The sequence below is a fragment of the Prosopis cineraria genome, unplaced genomic scaffold (assembly GCF_029017545.1).
Source record: "Prosopis cineraria cultivar Desert tree isolate PC_DT_omini unplaced genomic scaffold, ASM2901754v1 PC6, whole genome shotgun sequence".
NCBI classification, from domain to species: domain Eukaryota; kingdom Viridiplantae; phylum Streptophyta; class Magnoliopsida; order Fabales; family Fabaceae; genus Prosopis; species Prosopis cineraria.
Window position 1 is genome coordinate 804,563 of NW_026555337.1, and position 20,557 is coordinate 825,119.

The 20,557-nt window shown below is 31.7% G+C and overlaps 1 protein-coding gene across 2 annotated transcripts; it reads right to left on the bottom strand.

Moving 5' to 3' along the window:
* Positions 1-436: 436 nt before the first annotated feature.
* LOC129313406 (linoleate 13S-lipoxygenase 2-1, chloroplastic-like) lies at positions 437-9,538 on the bottom strand. 2 transcript variants are annotated; one of them, XM_054956466.1, is made up of 10 exons: positions 9,450-9,538; positions 8,880-9,339; positions 6,824-7,095; positions 6,182-6,419; positions 2,694-3,050; positions 2,531-2,616; positions 2,344-2,454; positions 1,945-2,246; positions 1,586-1,852; positions 437-1,493 (listed from the first exon to the last, which is right to left on the bottom strand). In XM_054956466.1, the coding sequence occupies exons 2-10, from the start codon at positions 9,256-9,258 to the stop codon at positions 734-736; spliced, it is 2,772 nt and encodes a 923-aa protein (XP_054812441.1). In that variant the 5' UTR covers positions 9,259-9,339; positions 9,450-9,538; the 3' UTR covers positions 437-733. The 2 variants fall into 2 exon arrangements, with proteins under 2 accessions (XP_054812441.1, XP_054812440.1); XM_054956465.1 differs by having other exon boundaries at positions 8,880-9,504.
* Between the last annotated feature and the right edge of the window lie 11,019 nt (positions 9,539-20,557).

A 20,557-nucleotide genomic window follows, 5' to 3' on the forward strand; every position in this document is an offset into this window, starting at 1 on the left:
TCTTTAATATCTCTCCCCACGTTTGGATAGGGTTTAAATATTTAATTCGCAGGGGAAAAATCTAGCTTTTGCGTGATACCATTCAAGACCTTTTGCTCTAAATCATGACAAAGCAAAAACAACCCCTCTTGTGTGCATCCCTGAGTGGGAATCAATCAAACATTTTCCTTCGCTTCCTTCTCTGTCGATGACTCCACACGACCATTTAATAGGAGTAGGATCATGAATTTTTTATATAAAAATACATGATAATCTATCAACACTATCAAGTTTGATTCAAATATCATTAGATTCAATCACACGAGATTTTCAACACTAGTCGATAGATCCAGGATAGATGGCCACTGTCGGCATCTGCAATGTTTGCTGCATGCAACTCAAATTTCATAATTTTTGTTTCTCTCGCTTATAGAGTATCTGTTTAATTGCTAATCGGTGGTTTAATTTGTCTTACTTTGGTTGCTTATTTATCATATGCAGGGAAGGTGATGGACCCCGTTGGACAGTTTTCAACGGGATTCTGGTTTTGGTCTTGACTTCGTGGATTGAAGAACAGCCGCCAAAATTAAAGATTCCTAATCACCCAAAGCTCCCCAAGTTCAAGAAATATTAGCAGTTCCTTTTGTTTTTTCCCCCTTGTTTAATGAGCGTCGTGATCTAGCTAGTGGAAATCAAGGGATGGACAATAAAGTGGGCGCAAGGGTGCAGTACTGCTGGCATAGCGTTTTCCAAATCAGATAGAGATGCTACAAGGAACGCCCATGCCAGTAACCCCTGGCTTGGAGAAAGGCTTGAGCAGCTCGTACGGAACAATGCCAGCTCCATTCCTGTTCTTCAACTTACCGTTCCGGTTCCTCTCGTCAATAATTCCTTCAAACTTCTTCAGTCTCTCTCTGAATCGTTCAAACGCAGCCTTTATCACCGGATCTTCGCCCCATGATGGCTCCATCTTCTCCCCTATGTATTCCTCATCAGGCGAATGTGTTGACAGTATATCCAGCACTGCCATAACCCTCGTCGCTTGAAGCCGCGAAGGGAAGCACTTTAGGAGAGCTCTTTCGGGCTTTCTCAAGAACTTTTCCCATTCTTCTGGTGAAGGGTCCTCCGTGGGCATTTTAGTTCTTGCCATAGTCGGTCGATTTGGGAAATAACCCGCATAGGCGTATTGCCCAAAGTTCACGGCAGCATGATGGCCCGAAGTTACCCATATGATTGTGCTCAGGATTTCAATGAGGTCTTTTTGGGTTCGAAGTCGCGGCCACCACGGTTCGTCCTTTTTGTCTGCATGGCCTACTGTCCGAATCTCTGTCCACCATGCTTGAAGTTCTTGATCCGTCGCCACGAGACCTGGATCTGGGTAATAATGGTTCACGTAATCACTGACCCATTCCTTGATAGCGTCCCACAGAAGAAGTCCATCATTGGCAAATGGGTAGTCTTGAATTGTCAGCCTTAGCCCATGGGGTTGAAATGGATCTTCCACGGCCATTCCCCTTCAAAATAGCAAAGACACGACGTATAAAATCAAAACTATTTCATAGCTGGCGGTGTAAAGCTCACGTGAGTGTTACAGTAATTAGATTACCTTCTCATGAGGTCTGCAGGCAGAGACTCCATGTCAAAACGCCACTGAAGATCATAGGCGGCAGAGCTGAGCTCCATGGAGTATTTTCCAGGAGAGAAGGAGCTTTCAATGGTGCCATCCGCATTAATAAGAGCCTCGCGAGCCAGAGCGTTTATCTCCAGAGTGTACCGAAAATGAGGATGAAGCAGTCTATATATTGGGTGCATCTCGCTCAATTGCCGGTTGGTCGATATGACGTAAGGCTCTGTCGCGCAGTGAGTTCTTAACCTACATATAAAACAAAAACAGTTAATGGTGGCCTTCATGTAGATCACAGGAGCGAATGTTAAGAAAGAGAAATGTTGTCTAGGATGACGAACCAGTGGCTGACAAGCTGATGATAAGCAGAGTCGTGAGCAAGAACATGGGCTTTGGCAAGCCTCCAGAGCCAAACGCTGGTGGAGTGCCAGTCAGGTGTAAAAACTTGCTTCCATTGGTCCTTTCCATCCATGGGCGGTCTGATCAGCTCAATTGCTAGAGGTCTCAGTGTCCCTGCTGGAGTTAGGAAGAATAATGTTCGCGATCCATATAGTGTCGTCCCTTTCAGTTTTCGTACTTTGCTGACATACGGCAACAATAGATCATGGTAGTCTAGAATGAACAGCTTCTTTTGTTCTACAGCCTGCGCATGCACGTATCCATGCATTACTACTACCTCTTGGAATTGGTTTTTTTTTTTTTTTTTTTGAAGCAGTTTACATGCAGACAGTGGGACAGACCTGCTGTACAGTGAGCAGTCCTCCAATTTCTTTGTTAATTATGTCCGAGGTAATTGCTGATTCTGCGGGACCGTAGATATTTGGATCGAGTTTACTTCTCAATGGCCATTCCTACAGTATTCCCAAGCGAGTTAAAACTTACGAGAAATATGAATCAATGGGTATTGAAAATCTAATTGATGATTACCGTCACTAGTCTTATGCAATTTGGGTTCAGACCAGCGATAGTCTGTCTAGCAAATTCCTCGTCCCTGAACCAGAAAAATCGATCCCCTGCAGAGCTAAATGAATGAATCACCGACAAAGTATACTATAAAGCATAGAATGAAAAAGAGGAATAGCCGTGTAACTGTTCATAGCCTCAGGAGTCTCGAAGCGAAGAACGCTGCCTGGAGGAGCAGAGGTAGAGTAGTCTAAATCATCCATGGCGGGCCTGACAAGCCTGGGCATAATGGCAGAAAGAAAACCATCTTCTTTCTCGAGATTTTCCGAATGAGGCAAGTCCAATCCAGTGCTAAAAAGGGAGTCAATATCATGGAAGTATGAAAATGGCATGTCCTTGTCCTTGATTATTCTCCCCAGAGTTGGAAGCAAGATTAGCAACACGGAGTGTAAGGTCTTGGTTGAGAATGTCAGCTGCTTCACCTCCGAGAAGCATTCGTCCCTCGGAACGTAAAATCTTTTCGCTCTCCTCTCGCTTGATGGATCTGTGTAACTCATGTGATTATATTTTAACAAGTCTGCAATCATAAACTATTTACTTGTGCCATGCATGTAACATCAACCTCGCTCACATTTCATATATGACACTAAATGATTATTGGCAAGTCGTGAATAAATTCACCCTACCTCAATTTTTATATGTAAAGCACGATCTTGTCATATAAATTAGAACTTTTTGATGCGGTACATTGAAAATACTTCAATTTTTTAAAATATGTGCGAAATAAAAAATTCACAAATTTATGCATCTGTAAAAGAAAATAGTAAGTAATATAATTTTAAATTCATTGAGCATTAATGAATAATTAAAACACAATAATAATTAATAAATCATTTAATAAAGTGATGAGCATCAATCTGAGTTATCCAAATCAAAACTCAACAATTCAAATTTCAATATAATTTTATTTTTATATTTTTAACATCCCTTTTGCGAAAGGGATGAATTTTTTCATAACATCTAAACTTCGGATTTATAACGTGTAATTTTTTATATAATTTTTTTGGGCAAAGTATTGCAATCACTGATCACTATTGAAATTCATCCTTTTGGCAAATTAGTGACGAAAGGTAAGGGTTGTTTAACTTATATCTATCTTGACCGGCTTAATTTTGTCTTAATTATATTGGGACAAGTCCTATTTGCCATTGAGACGCCACACACACACTTTTTATTTTAAAAATATATGTTAAATGTATTAATTATTTTAATATAATTTATATTTATATTAATTATAATTTCAATATGTGCAATTCTTACTTAAAATTAAAAGTTTTTTATATTGATAATTTTAATAATATAGTATCTTTCTTCACAGTATATTAATTGTATTAATATAATTTATTTTTATATCTATTTATTTAATAATCTTTGTTTATATTATATTTCTTACTTTATTTTTAAAAATATCACTAGCTTAACACATCTTAATTAAAGAAGAAGAACAATAATTTAATATTATGTTTGATTTGTCTGTTATTATTGCTCTTATAATTTAGAGATTATTCATAATTATTATCATAATATGATATATTTTGTGTACACTTAACTTTAAATTGTACACTTATAATTGTAATTAATATAATCAATAATTAATTTTAAATTATTGTGATTATCTATCTGTATTGTTTTGATTTTAAATTTATAAGTTATGTAATTTAAAATTTTAATTAATAAATATTATTATTTAAATATTTCTTTCATATTATCCACTTCATTGGAAAGATAAAGCGTCGGGATCTCATCGGGATTCCAAAGTCCTAACAAGATCGAATAGGAGAGAAGAATTCAATTCTAATCAATTTTCGAGACAGCCTTAGTGAAAGCGAGCCTTCCCCGCGGTAAACGCCGAGCCCACTGTGGATATATATAAAATTTGAAGCCTTTGCTGAGCACAAAAGTATGGTCGGAAATAAAGGTCAAATTTAAAGAATTAAATTTAAAAGTTCTAGTTAAATTTTAAAAATTAATTTTTTTAAGTAATTAAATTTGAAGGCCTAATTTGATAAGTTATGTAAAAAAAAAAAAAGCTCAAACTCGAACAATCCTTTAAGTCCTCACAAGTTATATTATCTTACACATATATATGTATACATATATACATATATTTAATTAATAATGACACAATTTAATTAATATTTATTATAAGTGATTAAAAAAAGTTATAAAAATAATTAATATTAAATCATTACCTTCATTTTTAGCAAATGAACTTATATTTGAGGGACACAATATTTTATTTTTGTTTAATAATGAAGAAAATTTACATTTACATTGATGAAGATTTTAATTTTTATTTTAAATTTTAAATGTTAAATTTTTATTAAATTTTATCTGAGATTTTAATTTATTTTATGTTAAATTTTAAAAATTTATTTAAATTAAAATGTTAGGTTTTTCCAAAAAAAAAAAAATTTAAGAGCCTGACTCTGTTAATAAAAATCGGACCTCAAAATTAAATTAAATTTAACATGGTTTTAAGCCTGGGCTTTTAAAGGCCTTCATTCCCACCTCTACACAAAAGTCTAGGTCACTCCGCGAGGGCTACTCGTTGCTCAACTATGGCCTGTCATCACAAACTCACATCACATCAAATTTACCTAGACCGAAAATGGAAAATTGGTAAAAAGGACCAACACACAGATATTTCGAGGGAAAAAAGCTATACTTTTTTTTTTTTAGGAGAAACATGGTTAAATGTGAAAAGATTAAATTATCTTATTTGGTAAAACATGAAAAATAATGTAAATATAAAGCTATATCTAAATTAAGAAAAATAAATTTTACCGTAAAATATTCAAACATTACAGCAAATATTTAAATATTTTTAAAATTGTTTGAATAATAGATAAAATATTTAAATATTTAAAGAAGGTAGGTGAAAGAATTGCAATTACAGAGTGAAAACATTCGAAGATCATATTATGCACAACAATTTAAGACCATTGAATATATTTTGTAAAATTTTTTTCATAATTCCTGCTTCGAAAGCATTCTTCAGCGTTCAGAAAAATTTATAATAGTTGAAAACATAAATGTGTAATCTTCATAAGTGTGCGATGTGTCAAAATATTTGGGCAATGTTCTTTTTTGGGTGGGCGCGGGGGATAGAATTTGTTAAAAAAATGTATAGTATCAGATACATATATAATTCAAATCTTCATTACCCCATCAAATACAACTACAAATTTTTAACCCATCAACATTCCAGGGATGATGTTTTCAAGTTTTTTTTTTTTAAGACAACAATGTAATAATAACTTGAACTTAAATTTTTTAAAAGATACTCCACCCTTAAAAAATTAAAATAATTTTAATTAAATTTCACCATCTAATAAAATAAATAATTATTTTTAAATTAATACTATCTTTTTATATTTATTTTTATTTAATAAAGTGATTTATTTATTATTAATATTTTTTAAAAAATATATTAATTACTTCTTTAAATATTAAAAAAATTAATATAAAACACCTAAAAAATTTATGGAAATAGAGTAATTTGGATTGAATGAAATCATTGTAAAAAAACTATAAAACAAAGAGTTAAATACTGAGTTTGATAGAAAAAAGTAGAGTGACAGAATTGAAAGGAAAGGGCGAGGAGAGGATGACCTGCGGCGGAAGGAGGACGGCCGGTTCTACAGCGTCGGGGATAAGGACGGTCGCGACCACCCAGAGGAGGTCTCTGGAGATCAAGCCTCTTGTCTGGATCTCCGATGTCATTGTAAACGTCGAAATCGTATATTCTCTCGAAGCTCTTCCTCTCTCCTTTTCCATTTCCTCTCAAATTCCTCAGTTCTTCTTCTCTGTACCTCCTTAATCCATCCGGCGTCTTCGACGGTATGTAGCTCTGCATAAATGCATAGCATATATTTTCAAAGTCAAGACAGGGAAGGATAAAGGACCACGTCACGAGAGCTGTGTATCACTGACGCACTGTAAAACTTTCCGGCAACCATTGATTAATACGGAGGACCACAACCGGTACGATATCCAGAGGGGCATCTGTTCATCGTACGTGTTGCGGCCGAAACGTCATTTTCGCAGGTACCTTTCTCCGATTCGAGCTCCAAGGGAATCTTGTTTGTTCAAGAGTGCGGGGACCACATCAGTTTACTCTTCTCCAACACTGTCAGCAACTCATGTGCCAAAGCAACAACCTACCCCACCCCCGGGTAAAATAGACGCGTGTTCCTTTTTTATTTATTACAAAGGAGAAAGAAGATAGACGGAAAGTTGAGAGGGAAGCTTTACCTTGTTGGTGAAGAAGACTCTTTTGGTAGGATTGTCAAACTTGGAGTGAAGCCAAGAAGCACAGTGAATATGAACAGGGCCTTGAGGGAAGCCGTGGAGGACTATAGCGTCGAGAAACATCTCTTGATGATGCTCATTCTCCACCAGAACGGCACCGATCTCTCCAAACTCTTTTGGAACTTGAAAATCTGCCACGTATTCCACCGATTCCTCTTCTCCCCGCCCTCCTTTGTGTGCGTATGCCTGCCTCGTCTCTTTCTCCTCTCCCGTCTCTGACACAATTCATGTTAGCTCCTTCCATCACAATTCTTCTTTCTAGCTTACCAACACCACTTAACAATCCTTCCTCGCGTTTCTCTTATTTCACTTTGCATGTAACCAGAAGAATGTAAACACGCACCAAACATTACTATCATTAAATCATTCATTCACTTCATATTCTAAAATCCGTAAAAATGTGACTACTCATCATATAAATCTGCTCATGTATCCCATTGATGGAAAGTCTGTTCCTTTGGACGAGGCCCATCACAGTCTATCTATTTAATTATAGAGACAAAGGCGCTTCATTTATTGTCTGAGCTGGCAAATTATGACCATACATCAAGTTGCGTGATTTGTGATATGTACACATGATAGCTATGCTTTCCATGAGTTTTATGAGCTAGAACTTAAGTACACACAGACAAGGACAAGCACGGGACCATGCTTATGTGCATGCCTGCCAATCCGTCTCCACCACTCTTTCTCACTGGTCCACTTTCTGTCTCTTTCGATCTATGCTACTCGCAAATCTTAGAATGAATGATAGTAAATTAATAATTAGCTAGGTCACTCAAAAATTATTTTTAACAAATAATTATAAATTTCAATTCATATAATTACAAACAAAAATTTTAATTAAAAATTAAAAATTAAAAATTAAATTTAAAATTTAAAAATTTTATTTATAACCGAGACGCTTGAGTCGCGATTGTTGCAATATGTTTTTTCAGAAAAAACTGTCAAGCACCTAAATCATTAATTCACTCAAATGGAACTCGACTACTATTCTCCCTTAATAATACAGAATCGAAGCAAAATTTAAATTATTATACACACGCATACACGAAGTGTAATTCACAAACCTTCCCCATCTTTTCTTATTTTAATTTTAAAACGTTCTCTTTACAACACATAGACTTCTCTTGAAATGAAAAATTATATTGCACCAACAAATCCCTTCTATTTTTCAACTTCCATTTACATTCATTTAACTATTATTTAAGCATTAATATAACTTTTTAAAAAAATATTAACACTATGTTAGAAACTCTCCTTCATCATATTATAAAATTGATAAATGTTAAAAATTTGAATACATTTATTCAGTAAATTTCGAAGTTTGATAATGATTTCTATGGAGCACAGTGACTCATTTGATTGTACTGCTTTCCTTAAAGACTGAGATAAGCTAAGGAATCCCATTCATGCACGCAACAAATTTTCATTTTTCTCACTGAATTCCCGACTCTTTTCTTTCCTTTGATCGTATTTCCATTTAACCAAACATAAGCCAAGCAATTCAGTATTAAAAAAGTTCGAAATTATAGATGAGAATCTCGTGTGAAGATTGTTAAGCTAAGAAAGCCATAATTTCCGTAACCAAAGGCCTCTGTGACGCAGTTTCTTCATCCAACACATGACTATATATTTCCCTGATCTACACATAGACCTGCGTCTCAAGAAGAATAAAATCCTAGAAAAGCAACATTGTCTTGTTACGCAACAAAGAAATACTACTTCTTCTCACAAAAAAGGAAAAAGATATAGTGCTGTTACTGTAGAGAAGAAAACCCCGGAAGTTTATTAAACCAAAGATGAAAGATACTTTATCGCTTCGCCAATGGCCGGCATTTTAATTTTCTCTTCAAATCTCATAGGATAGAATGCACAGTCCGGCAACATATGACGCGAAAGAAAAGACTCAATATTCAAATAGGAAATTGACCGATAATAACCAGAAAAGAAAGAATGAATGAGTAAACAGGTAAGTTAGGTCGGGATATGGATGTACCAGAATCAATTTGGGAGCTAACAAGTTCCAGGAGGAGAGATTTTCCCAGCAAGTCGGTGATGTCATCGATTCGTCTGTCTAAACTCAAGCTGGAGAAGAAGCCAGCCTTAGCCAGTTTCACCCTTACGATGGCCTTGACCTGGAAGCTCTCGTCACACTCAGTGGTCTCAGTTACTGCAGGAGAGCTCACCTGAGCATTACGAGGGATGAAGACCAGATGCTTGGCCCTCACCTTTTGGGTCCGAAGTTGCCTCGACACGGACCTCTCGGACCATATTGGCAGGGACAGGGCGTCTGTGCCATGGCCTAGAGTTTTCTCCTGAAACAAGAACGTCCGGTTCGTAGAGTGCGATCGGTACAGTAGCCGAGGCTTTATCATCGTCTTTCTCTGTTCTATGGGCCGGTATAATAGCTGGGAGCGTCTACTTGCTCTTATATTTGCTTAGGGGACGAGGGCCATCTTGCAGGCACAGTAGCATACAGTTATTAAAGTTTCATTTGAGCAGTTGATTATTGAAGCACCGGTGAAGAGAGAGCAAGAACTGTGCCAGAGGCAAGATAAAATCATACCATCAGTGCTTAGCCAGTTAGCTTTGCTGACGTTACTTTCTCTCTTTCCTCGTGTCGTGCCTCCTTGTCCGGGTATCCTCTAATTTTATGGACGGACTTGTAATGTTAATTTAGGTATTTCGTATATGTTCTCAATGAATTTTTATTTTCGAAAACCATGTTATTCGTGATCCACCTGTAATACAACGTAACTTGGCTCAAAATCCATGCCATACCTGAAAAAAGCACTGGAGACAGTTGCGACTTTTTTTTTTGTTATTACTCTTTTAAATAATTAATCGACTGGCAATTTAGTTTTAACTTGGCATTGAATTTGAGTTGGACAAGTTACGTATGTGTATGTCTCACACGACCATGATTGCGAGGGTCGAAGTTTTAATCCATGGGAGCTAGCCACATGATAAAAATGGCAAGCATTGAACCCCAGCTTTAATTTGTTGTTGTTGTCTTTTTTTCCCCGCCAACGCCTCGTGAGCCACATATGTTTTGCATGCTACTCGTGCTACTATATCAGTCGCGTATTAAAAATATTCAGCGATCTTGAGTAGTGGGAGAATTTAACAAACAATACTTGAACAAACTTATTTATGTTTAAAACCCCTTAAATTTTGAAATCTCATTGTGATTGAGATACTGATTTGATATGAAATTTTTGAGATAAATAACTAAATTATCTCTCCTTTAAATTAATATCAGAATTTCCTTATTTCCTTTATTAATTGCCCTACTTTCCTTATTCATTAATTTATGTAATGTTATTAACTACCTTACCTAACTTATTTTCATTTTGAGTATTTAAACTATTTTAAAATAGCCTATCGATTAATATATTTTATGTTGTTCATTTACTTATGAACTATTATTAATTTTTCTACCTCACTTGATTTCATTACAAGGAAATAAATAAGTAAAGTAAGACAATTAATGACATTCGATAAGTAAAGCATAGGTGAAGTAGGACAGTCCTGATATTAATTTAAATGAAGAATAATTTTATCATTTTTTTAAAAAAATTAATATTAAATCAGCACCCCTAGAATGCAGTAAAAATTCAAAATTTAAAGGCTTTGAATGTAATTAAATATGATTAAGGGATCTTTATTAAAATTCTTCCTTAAGTATAAGTTATTTTGCAAGTATTTGTTGAGCATCAATTATTATTTTTCAAGTATTCTCTCCTAACCCATTTTTAATGAGAAGATACAGTATGTTTGTTGTGCCCATATTGTGACTTTTTTAGAGAGAGATTGTCAATAAATGTTAAAAAAAAAAAACACACCGAGAGCCACCACCAAAATTTTTAAAAAACTTTAAAAAATTGAATAATAAAAAATATTGATTTTCAAAACAGGTTTGGTAGTCAGTTGTCATCATAAAATCAATATTTTCTCAAAAAGAATTATTTAATTGATTATAAAAATAATTTAATCCAAACTTTCTATTTTCAAACATAATTTTATATTTAATCAATTTTCTTATATGATATGAATTTTATTTTTCTCTATATTTGAGAACTCAGGAAGCAATTAGATGGAATTGAATTATATTCTCTTCATATAAATTTTCTTATATGATATGAATTGATTATTTTTCTCTATATTTGAGAACTCAGGAAGCAATTAGATGGAATTGAATTATATTCTCTTAATAAAAATTATAAGATAATGTTAGAGGAATTTTATTATTTCGAAATATAAAATAATTTAATAAAAAATAATGTTTCATCAATAATATTTTTATAATATCCGTAAAGAGAAAATTGAAATAAGCATGCATTGAAAATTATACTAAATATAAAATATTTTAAAAATTTTATATTTTTATTTTAAAATTATTGACTTATAAATTGTTATGATCAAATTTTTTTATATGTGTAATTTTGATTTTAAATTATATTATAATTTGAAATTTAGAGATCAATATATAAAAGTGGAGTGGATTAAAAAAACAAAATTCGGAGCCACGAAAATCTTATCGTTCGCGGGCGTTTGATTTGTCCTTTTTGAAAATAAAAATCTGACGCGAGTAATTTCTCTTGTCACATCCTTCACGTGGCTCACAACCACGCGTGTTCTACTCATTGGCTATTAGATTCTATCGTTTATCACGTGGGGGCCGAATAAACACGAATGATTTTTGGATTAAAAAACATCCAACGCATTAAATTACTACTCAAAACATATCTCACTAAATTCTTAAAATACGTAAAAAAATTTATCAATTTATAAATTCTAAATAAATTACCTCCCACCCCTTATAATATTGACTATTGTATAACTCAACTAGCGCCCCATGTGTCAAGAAAAAAATTAGTGTCATGTCAAATTTTGATTAGGCCCCACCATATCAAAAGTAACAATAATTTTGTGTAATTTTATTTATTTTAAGTACATTTTTGCATGTTAAATGAATTATGCTCGTGCAGGGTGGCCTTCTTTTAAAGTTGATGATAGGAAAAATTAATTAACAAATTCTTATAGTTTTTCATGATTTTCAACTAGGTCTTGTAATTTATTTTATTTTAACCAAATTTTTATAGTTTTACCAATTAAATATGTTAGTCTCTTATTCTTAAAATCTTTTATTTAAAAAAAATGAAATCAATGACTTCTACTTCTCTCATTAAAAAATACAAGATAATTTTAATTGAATCTCACTCCTAAATAAAATAATTACTTGTCTTCAAACTAATAATATCTTTTTATATTTATCACTATTCCATAGGGTATTTTATTTTAAAATAAATATAAAATAATTTATTCATTAAGGGAATTTAAAAAAAATGCAATAATTGTCTTTCAAAATATTAAAAATGTTTTACATTTTTTAACATATAACCCCTCAAAAAATACTTTATATTGTTAAATAGGGGAAGTATATGTTCATGAGAAAGAATATATAATTTTAAAATTAATTTAACAATTTTTATAATTCAAAGTTGATATAATTAAGTTATTTTTTCAAGATGATTTTTATATATATAAAATTTTCATAAAAAATTAAGGAAAATGTAAGTATTGTAGCGTATACACTTTTTTTGGACTAAAAGTATTAAATCAAATTTTTTATAAATTTTAAAGGTGTTTTTATTTTGAAAAGTCAATATTCTTTGATAATTTAATTTTTAGATATTAATATATTTAGTCGACCAAATTATAAATATTTGATTAAAATAAAATAAGTTATAAGAGTATAATTTAAAATTGAGGAAAACTGAAAGACCTGTAGATTATTTTTTTCAAAAATAAAAATGAAAAAATAAAAAAAGTAATGATGGACTTTTGATACAAAATGATTTATCATGATAATTTGGTAATTGAATATTGGATTGATGAATGAGTTGTACATATTTATAAAATGAGTTGTATTAGTGTTATAACCTACAAGTAGGACAGTTAACTAGTCCATCATATTTATACTTTTTTTAATTCTATTTATAAATTATTTTCAGTATTTTTACTATAATTAAGGAAAACATTAAATCTTATTAACTCTGATTAAAAATCCAACAAGTTTTTAATTTTGCCCCTATTGAATATATATATTTTAAAATAAAATACTCTAATAATTAATAAACTTCTCTACATTTAATAGGGGCAAAATTATAAAGATAAACATAATCATTTAAATGCTTTATAAATAAAATTCAAGTAAATTCTCTTTCTCTTTACCTAATAGGATGAGAGGAGTATTTAACAACAACCAATGATGTCATGCTTGAACGGCCGAACCGCCAAGGAGCGGAAATCAAATTGATTCAAAGCTCGAACGCGGAGATTTTGTGGAGGTGATGTGAATGATAAATGGAGAGAACGATGCAAACGGATAGATGACAGGCTGTTTGATGATCACGTGACTCTGTCTTCTAATCGTTTAACCAAGTCTTGTCGCACTGGCTTCCCTTTTTGGGTTACCTACCCACTGCTTAACAAATCTCCTTTTCAACCATAAATCTATAGTGTGAACATTTTCCTTGACCAAATTATCAAATTTTTATGATATTAAAGTTTAATGCATGGGTTAGGATCCAAAGCAATGATACAAAATGGAATATTATCTGATTTTTAAAGTTTAATAGTATGGTCCTGTTCGTGGTTTGTTCATCGACGGCAGGAGTGGGAGCGATTGTTGCGTACTTCACGAGTCAACATGAGTTTGCGCGAGGATAGAGCAAGCATTGTAGGGATGAAAACACAAGGGCATAATACTGCTTCTCTCTCTCTCTCTCTCTCTCTCTCTCTATATATATATATATATATATATATATATCTCTCTTAATGGAAACTATTTTTCCACTAGAAGAAAAACGAGGGCCAAAGACCCCCAAACTATCCCAGTACGACCAATTAATTTTGAAGCTCATGAGGAAATTGCAAACAAAAAATGCATCTATAATCTTGCTGAATATCATGATTGGCAAGCCAATCAGCACATATGTTACTTTTTCAAAAAACATGTCCCAATTGCTGTTGTTGCTCATTGCTAATAAATTCAAAGCTCTTCTCATTTGCCATTACAACGAGTTTCCATACTACATTAATAGAATCACACTACTACATAACTATTAATATAAGATGCTTCGTATAAGATGGTTATGTACACAATCATCTTATACGAGGAGGTGGAGATATGTGAGAATAAATATAAGAGTTAGGATGAATAACTACCCTATATATATAATATGAAAGTTATAACAACTATCCTATATGTATTTATGCATGAATTTTTTATTTTGTTTAAAAAATATTCATCACTGATAGGATAGTTCTTTCCATAAACAGTCATATATGTAAAATATATATAAGACGATTTTTTGTAAGAATCATCCTATATTTCTTTGAAATCCCTAGATCCCCAAATCCTAATCCTTGATCTCTTTCCCCTCTTAAAAGTTTAGCCTTCACGAGTCATCCTAGTGTACTCTCTTCATTATCATAGTGCTTGAGCTTTCCATCGTCATTGTGAAACCCTCTCACTTTATCTCTTCTCATTGTTGTTGTGCTCAGCCCTCTTGTATTCTCACCTGCTGATGTAATAACCTTTGTCATTATCCCATGACATACTTCTTGATTAATGCTCTTATCCAAAGAGCCAACTAAGGTGCATGTAACCTTTTAACTAATAAACTAGACTTGGGATCCTACATGTGATCAGTATGAAATTTAGAGTAATTAAGTTAAGCGAAAATGAGCAAGGAAAATTGATATGTTGAAATATGAAGCAAAAGGGTAAAAGAGACAACTTTGAGTAGCATTGTGTCATCTTGCTACAGCTAAAAGTCCACTTATCGTGGCTCGCAATAGTAAACCACATTCGCCATGGCGTGTATTGTTGTGGCGAAGAATATGAAAGCCACTTGTCTCGACCAACTCCCTTTTGACACAATTGCCGTGGCCAATGACTCCCTTTACCCCAGCGAGCCCTGTGCCAACAAACTCATTTGATAACATGCTTTTAATTATTCTTCCTAATCTCAAATCTCACTACACAGGTACCCTATTAATATGAAACCGATGCCATCTATTCAAAATTAAGTAAATAAGCTATAGGATTTGACTTCAGACTCTTCTAATGCAAAGCGAGGATCCTAGGTCAATATATGCTAACTTGAGTCCTCAGACCTTTTGCACAATAAGAATGCCTCCTCTCTTAATTCCAATACATCCATACACATAAGCACAGTTATGCATAAAACATGTTACTCCTCATTATAATAAAAATTAATATTAAATTAAATAATTTAGATTAAATGTCCACTAGCTATATTAATTATAAATAAATTTTAAATAAATTTATTAAAAATTCCATAATTTTATTTTAATAAATAGAAAATAAAAATGAAAAGTTTAAAATCTAGACAGTCCAGGACTCGTCAGCTGAAATGAGTAATATGGTAATATTTTCCTAAGCACTAAAGACAATCCAATTTTAATATTAAGATGTTCATATTTTTATATTAATAGTATAATATTAAAAATATTAAAAAATAAATTTAAAATGGATGGCATAGATCAATTGATAATAAAATCAAAGGCTTCAATGAGCCCTTTAACTGAAAGGCATGACGGGCTCTTTGATGTTGAATCTGCTCTCGTGCGTTTTTCACATAACGTCATTTAGCTGAGTTTATAATACATTCGCCTTGCACATAATTGATGGGGCCCGGGGAATGAGGTCAAGAGGTATGCACGTTACGATGAAGCTAATGAAGTCATTATATATAGCGGCATTATGTGCTTTACTATGGATTCTTAGTCTGTCAAAAATTATATATATTTGGAGGTTTCAACTAAACTTAATGTTATCACGTACTCTCTTCATTTAAAAATATAAAATATTTTTAGTTAAATTTTATCTTTTAATAAAATAATTATTTATTTTTTAATTAATCCAATCTTTTCATATTTACTCCTATCAAACATCCTGCAATAAATATAAAGTCATTATCAATAAGGGCACACGTTTAAAAAAAGTAATAATTACATCTCAAAAGATTAAAAATGTCTTATATTTTTAAATATCAAACACCTTAAAAAATATCTTATTTTTTTAAATAGAGGGAGTATTTCTTTTCTTTTTTTCTTTGTTTTTTTTGGGAACACTAACATATAAAACGGTTGATACTTTAATGTCCTACATGTAGTGGGCAATTTTTTTTTTAAAAAAAAAACATCAGATAGAACAGTTGTTAAATCATAAACCCTAAATAGTCGTCCTATATAGGACGGATGTCAACTTTTTCATTAAAAAAAATAACTATTCAAACACACTCACTATTGTAAGAAAAACTTTTAACAATAATTATTTTAAATTTTTTATGTTAATTATTAAGAGAAAGTAAAAAAATAAAAAAATAAAAAGTTAACTTTTCATGTTGGTTATTTGTATAACCAATGTGAAAAATCATTTGATACAAGCAATTTTTTTTAAAAAATACACTTTTAACAATAATTATTTAAAAAATTATTGTGAATTTTTTTAAATACACTTTTAATAATGATTATTTTAAAAATTGTTGTGAAAATTTTTCATGACGGTTTTCTAAATAACCATTATTAACAGCGCATTTTTTTAAAAAATTATTTGTTTTTCTATATGTCTAGAACTTAAAATATGTAAATTGTATAGATTATACAATAAGTTTTAACAGCTAGCCAGTAGAATCATAATGAGAAATTTAATAATAGCATTGACTATTTTAATATAAGGTTTTACTTAAATTTTTGAAAATTTTAGCTGAATTTTTCCTTGTTTTCCAAACTTGATAAAAATACATAATTAATCTAACCTCGATAGCAAAGTTAACTAACTAACCAAACAATCCAAATACCCAAATTCATCTATACAAATATCCTTCTATCATAAAATATAAATTTAGAAGATTAAAATAAAGATTTGAAGGCACTTATTCATCTATTAAAATACCTAACTATTCAAATATTTAGTTGAATAAACCATTTGTAATACCAATAGGCAACAAAAATTGACAAAAATAAATACTCTATTTGCAAAAACTCTTTGATGAGAGAAGATGATGAGTAACACCTACACCAATAATTAAGTTGAAATGGTGAGGATAAGAAACATGAAAGCTTTGAGTGAGAAAGGAAGAAGAAAGAAGAGAAGAGTTGAATTACAGGTCTAAAAAGGTTGAAGAAAAATGTATTTAAAAAGTTGTCTAATCAAACAACAAAGGAAAAAAAAGATGAAAGAACTTAAAGAGAAAATATATTTAAAGAAGTACACCAACAAGGGAAGAAGGAAGGAAAGCAAATGGAGAAAATGACCTTTAAAATGAAACCCACTAACCCCTAAAATATTGAAAACAACAAGTGACGGTGGATAGTGCTGGACAGATGGAGAACAGCATGAGTTGATGACAACTAAGATGAATGCACTAGCTGTTCATGTACATGTTGGGGGGGTGCATCCCCTCACATAAGGAAAATTGCATATATGATATGAAAAATTTATAATCTTGCACATTATATTTTTAGAATTTTGAATCCTGTAGACTTGATCAAAAATATTTAGGGGTCCAAATTTAAATTCGATATCAATCTTCTCAAAATATTTTTGACAAAAAAAATTAATATATTTTGCCTAATAAAAATATGTATACTTCTACTTATGTTATTATATTTTTTGCTTAATATAATTAATTTTAAAAAATTAAAATATTATTCGTTAAATTATTAATTTTTAAATTATGTTGTCTTGTATCCCTTGACTCAAGGCCCTGGCCCAACCATTGGGTGAATGGTTAGACCTTTTGGACAATTAATGGGTGCAAGAAAACAGTTTTCTCATAAAAGGAAAGAGTAAAAAATGCTAAAATATAAAATAGGATTTTAAATCAAGTAAATAACTGATGTTTTTTTTCACTTTAAAAGTTCAAAAAAAATTATTTTAAAAATATTTCTCACGTCAGTTTTCAAAGAAGTTCATGCATTTTTTTTTCTTTTTTTAAATTTTTGAAAGTTTTTTACTTCGGTGATGGAAAATAGCTTTTTTACATCAGTTTTTTTGTCTAATTGATATTAAAACTCTTATAAATAATTATATTTATACCACCGGCTTTTTTTTCACCCTAATATTTTATAAAATTGGCGTTAATTAATGATATAAAAAACTTATTTTATTATACTGTTTGCATCACGGAATGAACATTTGGTAGCTATGTGGATGTTCAATTTCACGGAACCACGACTTGGAGCATCCCATTTAACTTGAATCGTCTGACCACCTACGCAGCTACCCTCCCCTGCCAGGCCACTGTAAATATTTCTTGCATGGCCGAGAATTCGTTTGATGAACTTTTCCACAGCGCTGTCTTCATGATTGAATACTATGGCCTATTTGACAATTTATTATGAAAATAATTTTCTGTTTTTTAAAATAAAATAATAAAAAAATTTATTTGATAAAGTGTTTTTAAAAAGTATTTTAGAGAATGTAAAATAAAATATTATTCTGGAGAGTAAAAAATAAAAACAATTTTCAGATATTCTGAGATTATTGTTCCGGAGAATAAAAAAATAAAAAATATCAATTTTTATTATTTTCTGTTTTTAGAATGTATTTTACAAAACATTAATTTTTAAAATAATAAAATAAAAATAATTTTAAATAACTCCTGTGTCATTCCTATTCTCCCAAAGGCTCCAAACGGCTACTCCAAAAATAATATCCCAAGGAATAGAAGCAACTCTCCCTTTGCCTTTCGAATTCTACTTATTAAACCGTTCATTCTCGCTCGACGTTAAGAAATGGTTTAAGTCTCCATTCGGGCTAAGCTTCTTCTTGAGTTGATCCATAGTCAGAGAGTACATGAAGTACATCTTTCATTTCCTTAATCCATCTGACAAAATTAGGTGGCGTCCCAAATATCTTGCTTCTTCACCGTGCAGCTGTTGACCCTTCATGCAAAGCCAGTCACGTGAACGTTTGGATTCTCTTTGAGCCTCTCCACCTTAAAAGCAAAAATAATAAAAAAATTTCAAAATAATCAATTAATTTAAATTAAATTTTAAAATTTTATAAGTATATTTTTTAATTTTGTAACTGTATCATGATAAATTTATAACTTATTTTTTAAATTTTAATATGATTAAAAAATAAAATATATTTTTTAAATTAATTTTGTAACTGTATTAAAAGATTGAACTGTAAATTCTTAAATTTGATACATGAGACTTGATTTAAATCAACTGATACTCTTAAAAGCTCTCTGACATCCTTCTCATCTTAAAACCAGATTCTAAAGCTAATCCTTAAGTGTAGGGGACCTAAGTCAGAGAACCTCGTGCCAATAACCTCTTTTCCCCACTTGATTCTATAATTCCCATCCTCATTTCACAGTTGGGCGGCCTGGTGACCTATAATTTTCTACATTACGTTATCATCAATGTATACGTTCAAAAAATTTAAATTCTAATCTCCATTTAAATCCACAGCATCGCACACTCTCATATCAACGATCTGAATGGACAATTGGGTTGTACAATGTTCAACAGTGGCCTTCCATCATCAAGCCACTTATATGTTTTGATAACAACACCTGAAACCCATCCCGCAGCTCCCAAGCAAAACAAGGCACCACTTTAGGGTGTGGCTTTATGAGACCTTTCCAAAAGGTGGAATCGCCCCGCTGTGACCAGTTTCCCTGCTAAGCATAATGCTAAGCAAGAGTAGCTCATCACACAAAAACGCATAGCTTTAATAAAAAATAAATTTTGAGATTCACTGATTTTGTCACTCATCCACAAACGGTGTCGTCCTTCTTGGCTGTTTTGAAAATCAAATATTTAATATTAATATTAGCAAAAAAAAAAAAAAAAGACAGAATGTGATATGCGAGCGAAACAAACGGATGTGATAAATAAAATGTTGCTTGGCACCGAAGTTTGGAGGTTTGGTGCTTCTAGAAAGACGTCGACTTTCAACACAAGGCTCATGGAAGAATACAGCACGTCCAACCAAATTTGATACCTCCAAGCCTCCCCATCGATAACAGAAAAAGATAAATGAGCCAAAGAAATTGCTGATGAGATAGGCCAAAAATTGGAAAACTCACATTGGGTGAATTGGTTTTGGGAGAAGCTGAGAAAGGAACACGAATAATGGAAGGGTAGAGTCATCAAGGTTTGATAAGGTGAAAAAATAATAAATAAATCAACAGCTAATATTAGAAGATAATGGATGACCAAGATTTTTTTTTTTTTTACTTTGATTAAACTGTGATTGGTGATGAGCTTCTCTTGCTAATCACACTGCTTAGCACTGAAACGGGATCCGCTTTCCAATAACTTCTCCCTACAAATTAGCATTTCCTCATGTATTTAACTCTTAAAAAGAATCTCAAGCAATTTTTTCTTAGTAAAATTAGAGCCATTTGTTTTGGCTTATTTTATAAAAAATTTATTTTATGATTTTTTATTATATTTTTTTAAAACTTTTGAAAATAATCAGAAAAAAAAAGATTTCTATTGTTTTAAAAAGCAACTTTGAAAATTATCTAATGCAATAGATAGAGAGTGTTTTAAGAAGGCGAGATACATGAAAATATTATAAAGTTTTAAAATAAATACTTTTTATAAAATAAAAAT

Excerpts from the sequence above, each read along its gene's own strand:
- LOC129313406 (XM_054956466.1), bottom strand. The coding sequence starts at position 9,258 with ATGATAAAGCCTCGGCTACTGTACCGATCGCACTCTACGAACCGGACG. Across the intron at positions 2,455-2,530 it reads ATTGCATAAGACTAGTGACG|GAATGGCCATTGAGAAGTAA; the intron begins GTAATCATCAAT and ends GGAATACTGTAG. Across the intron at positions 2,247-2,343 it reads GACTGCTCACTGTACAGCAG|GCTGTAGAACAAAAGAAGCT; the intron begins GTCTGTCCCACT and ends GTGCATGCGCAG.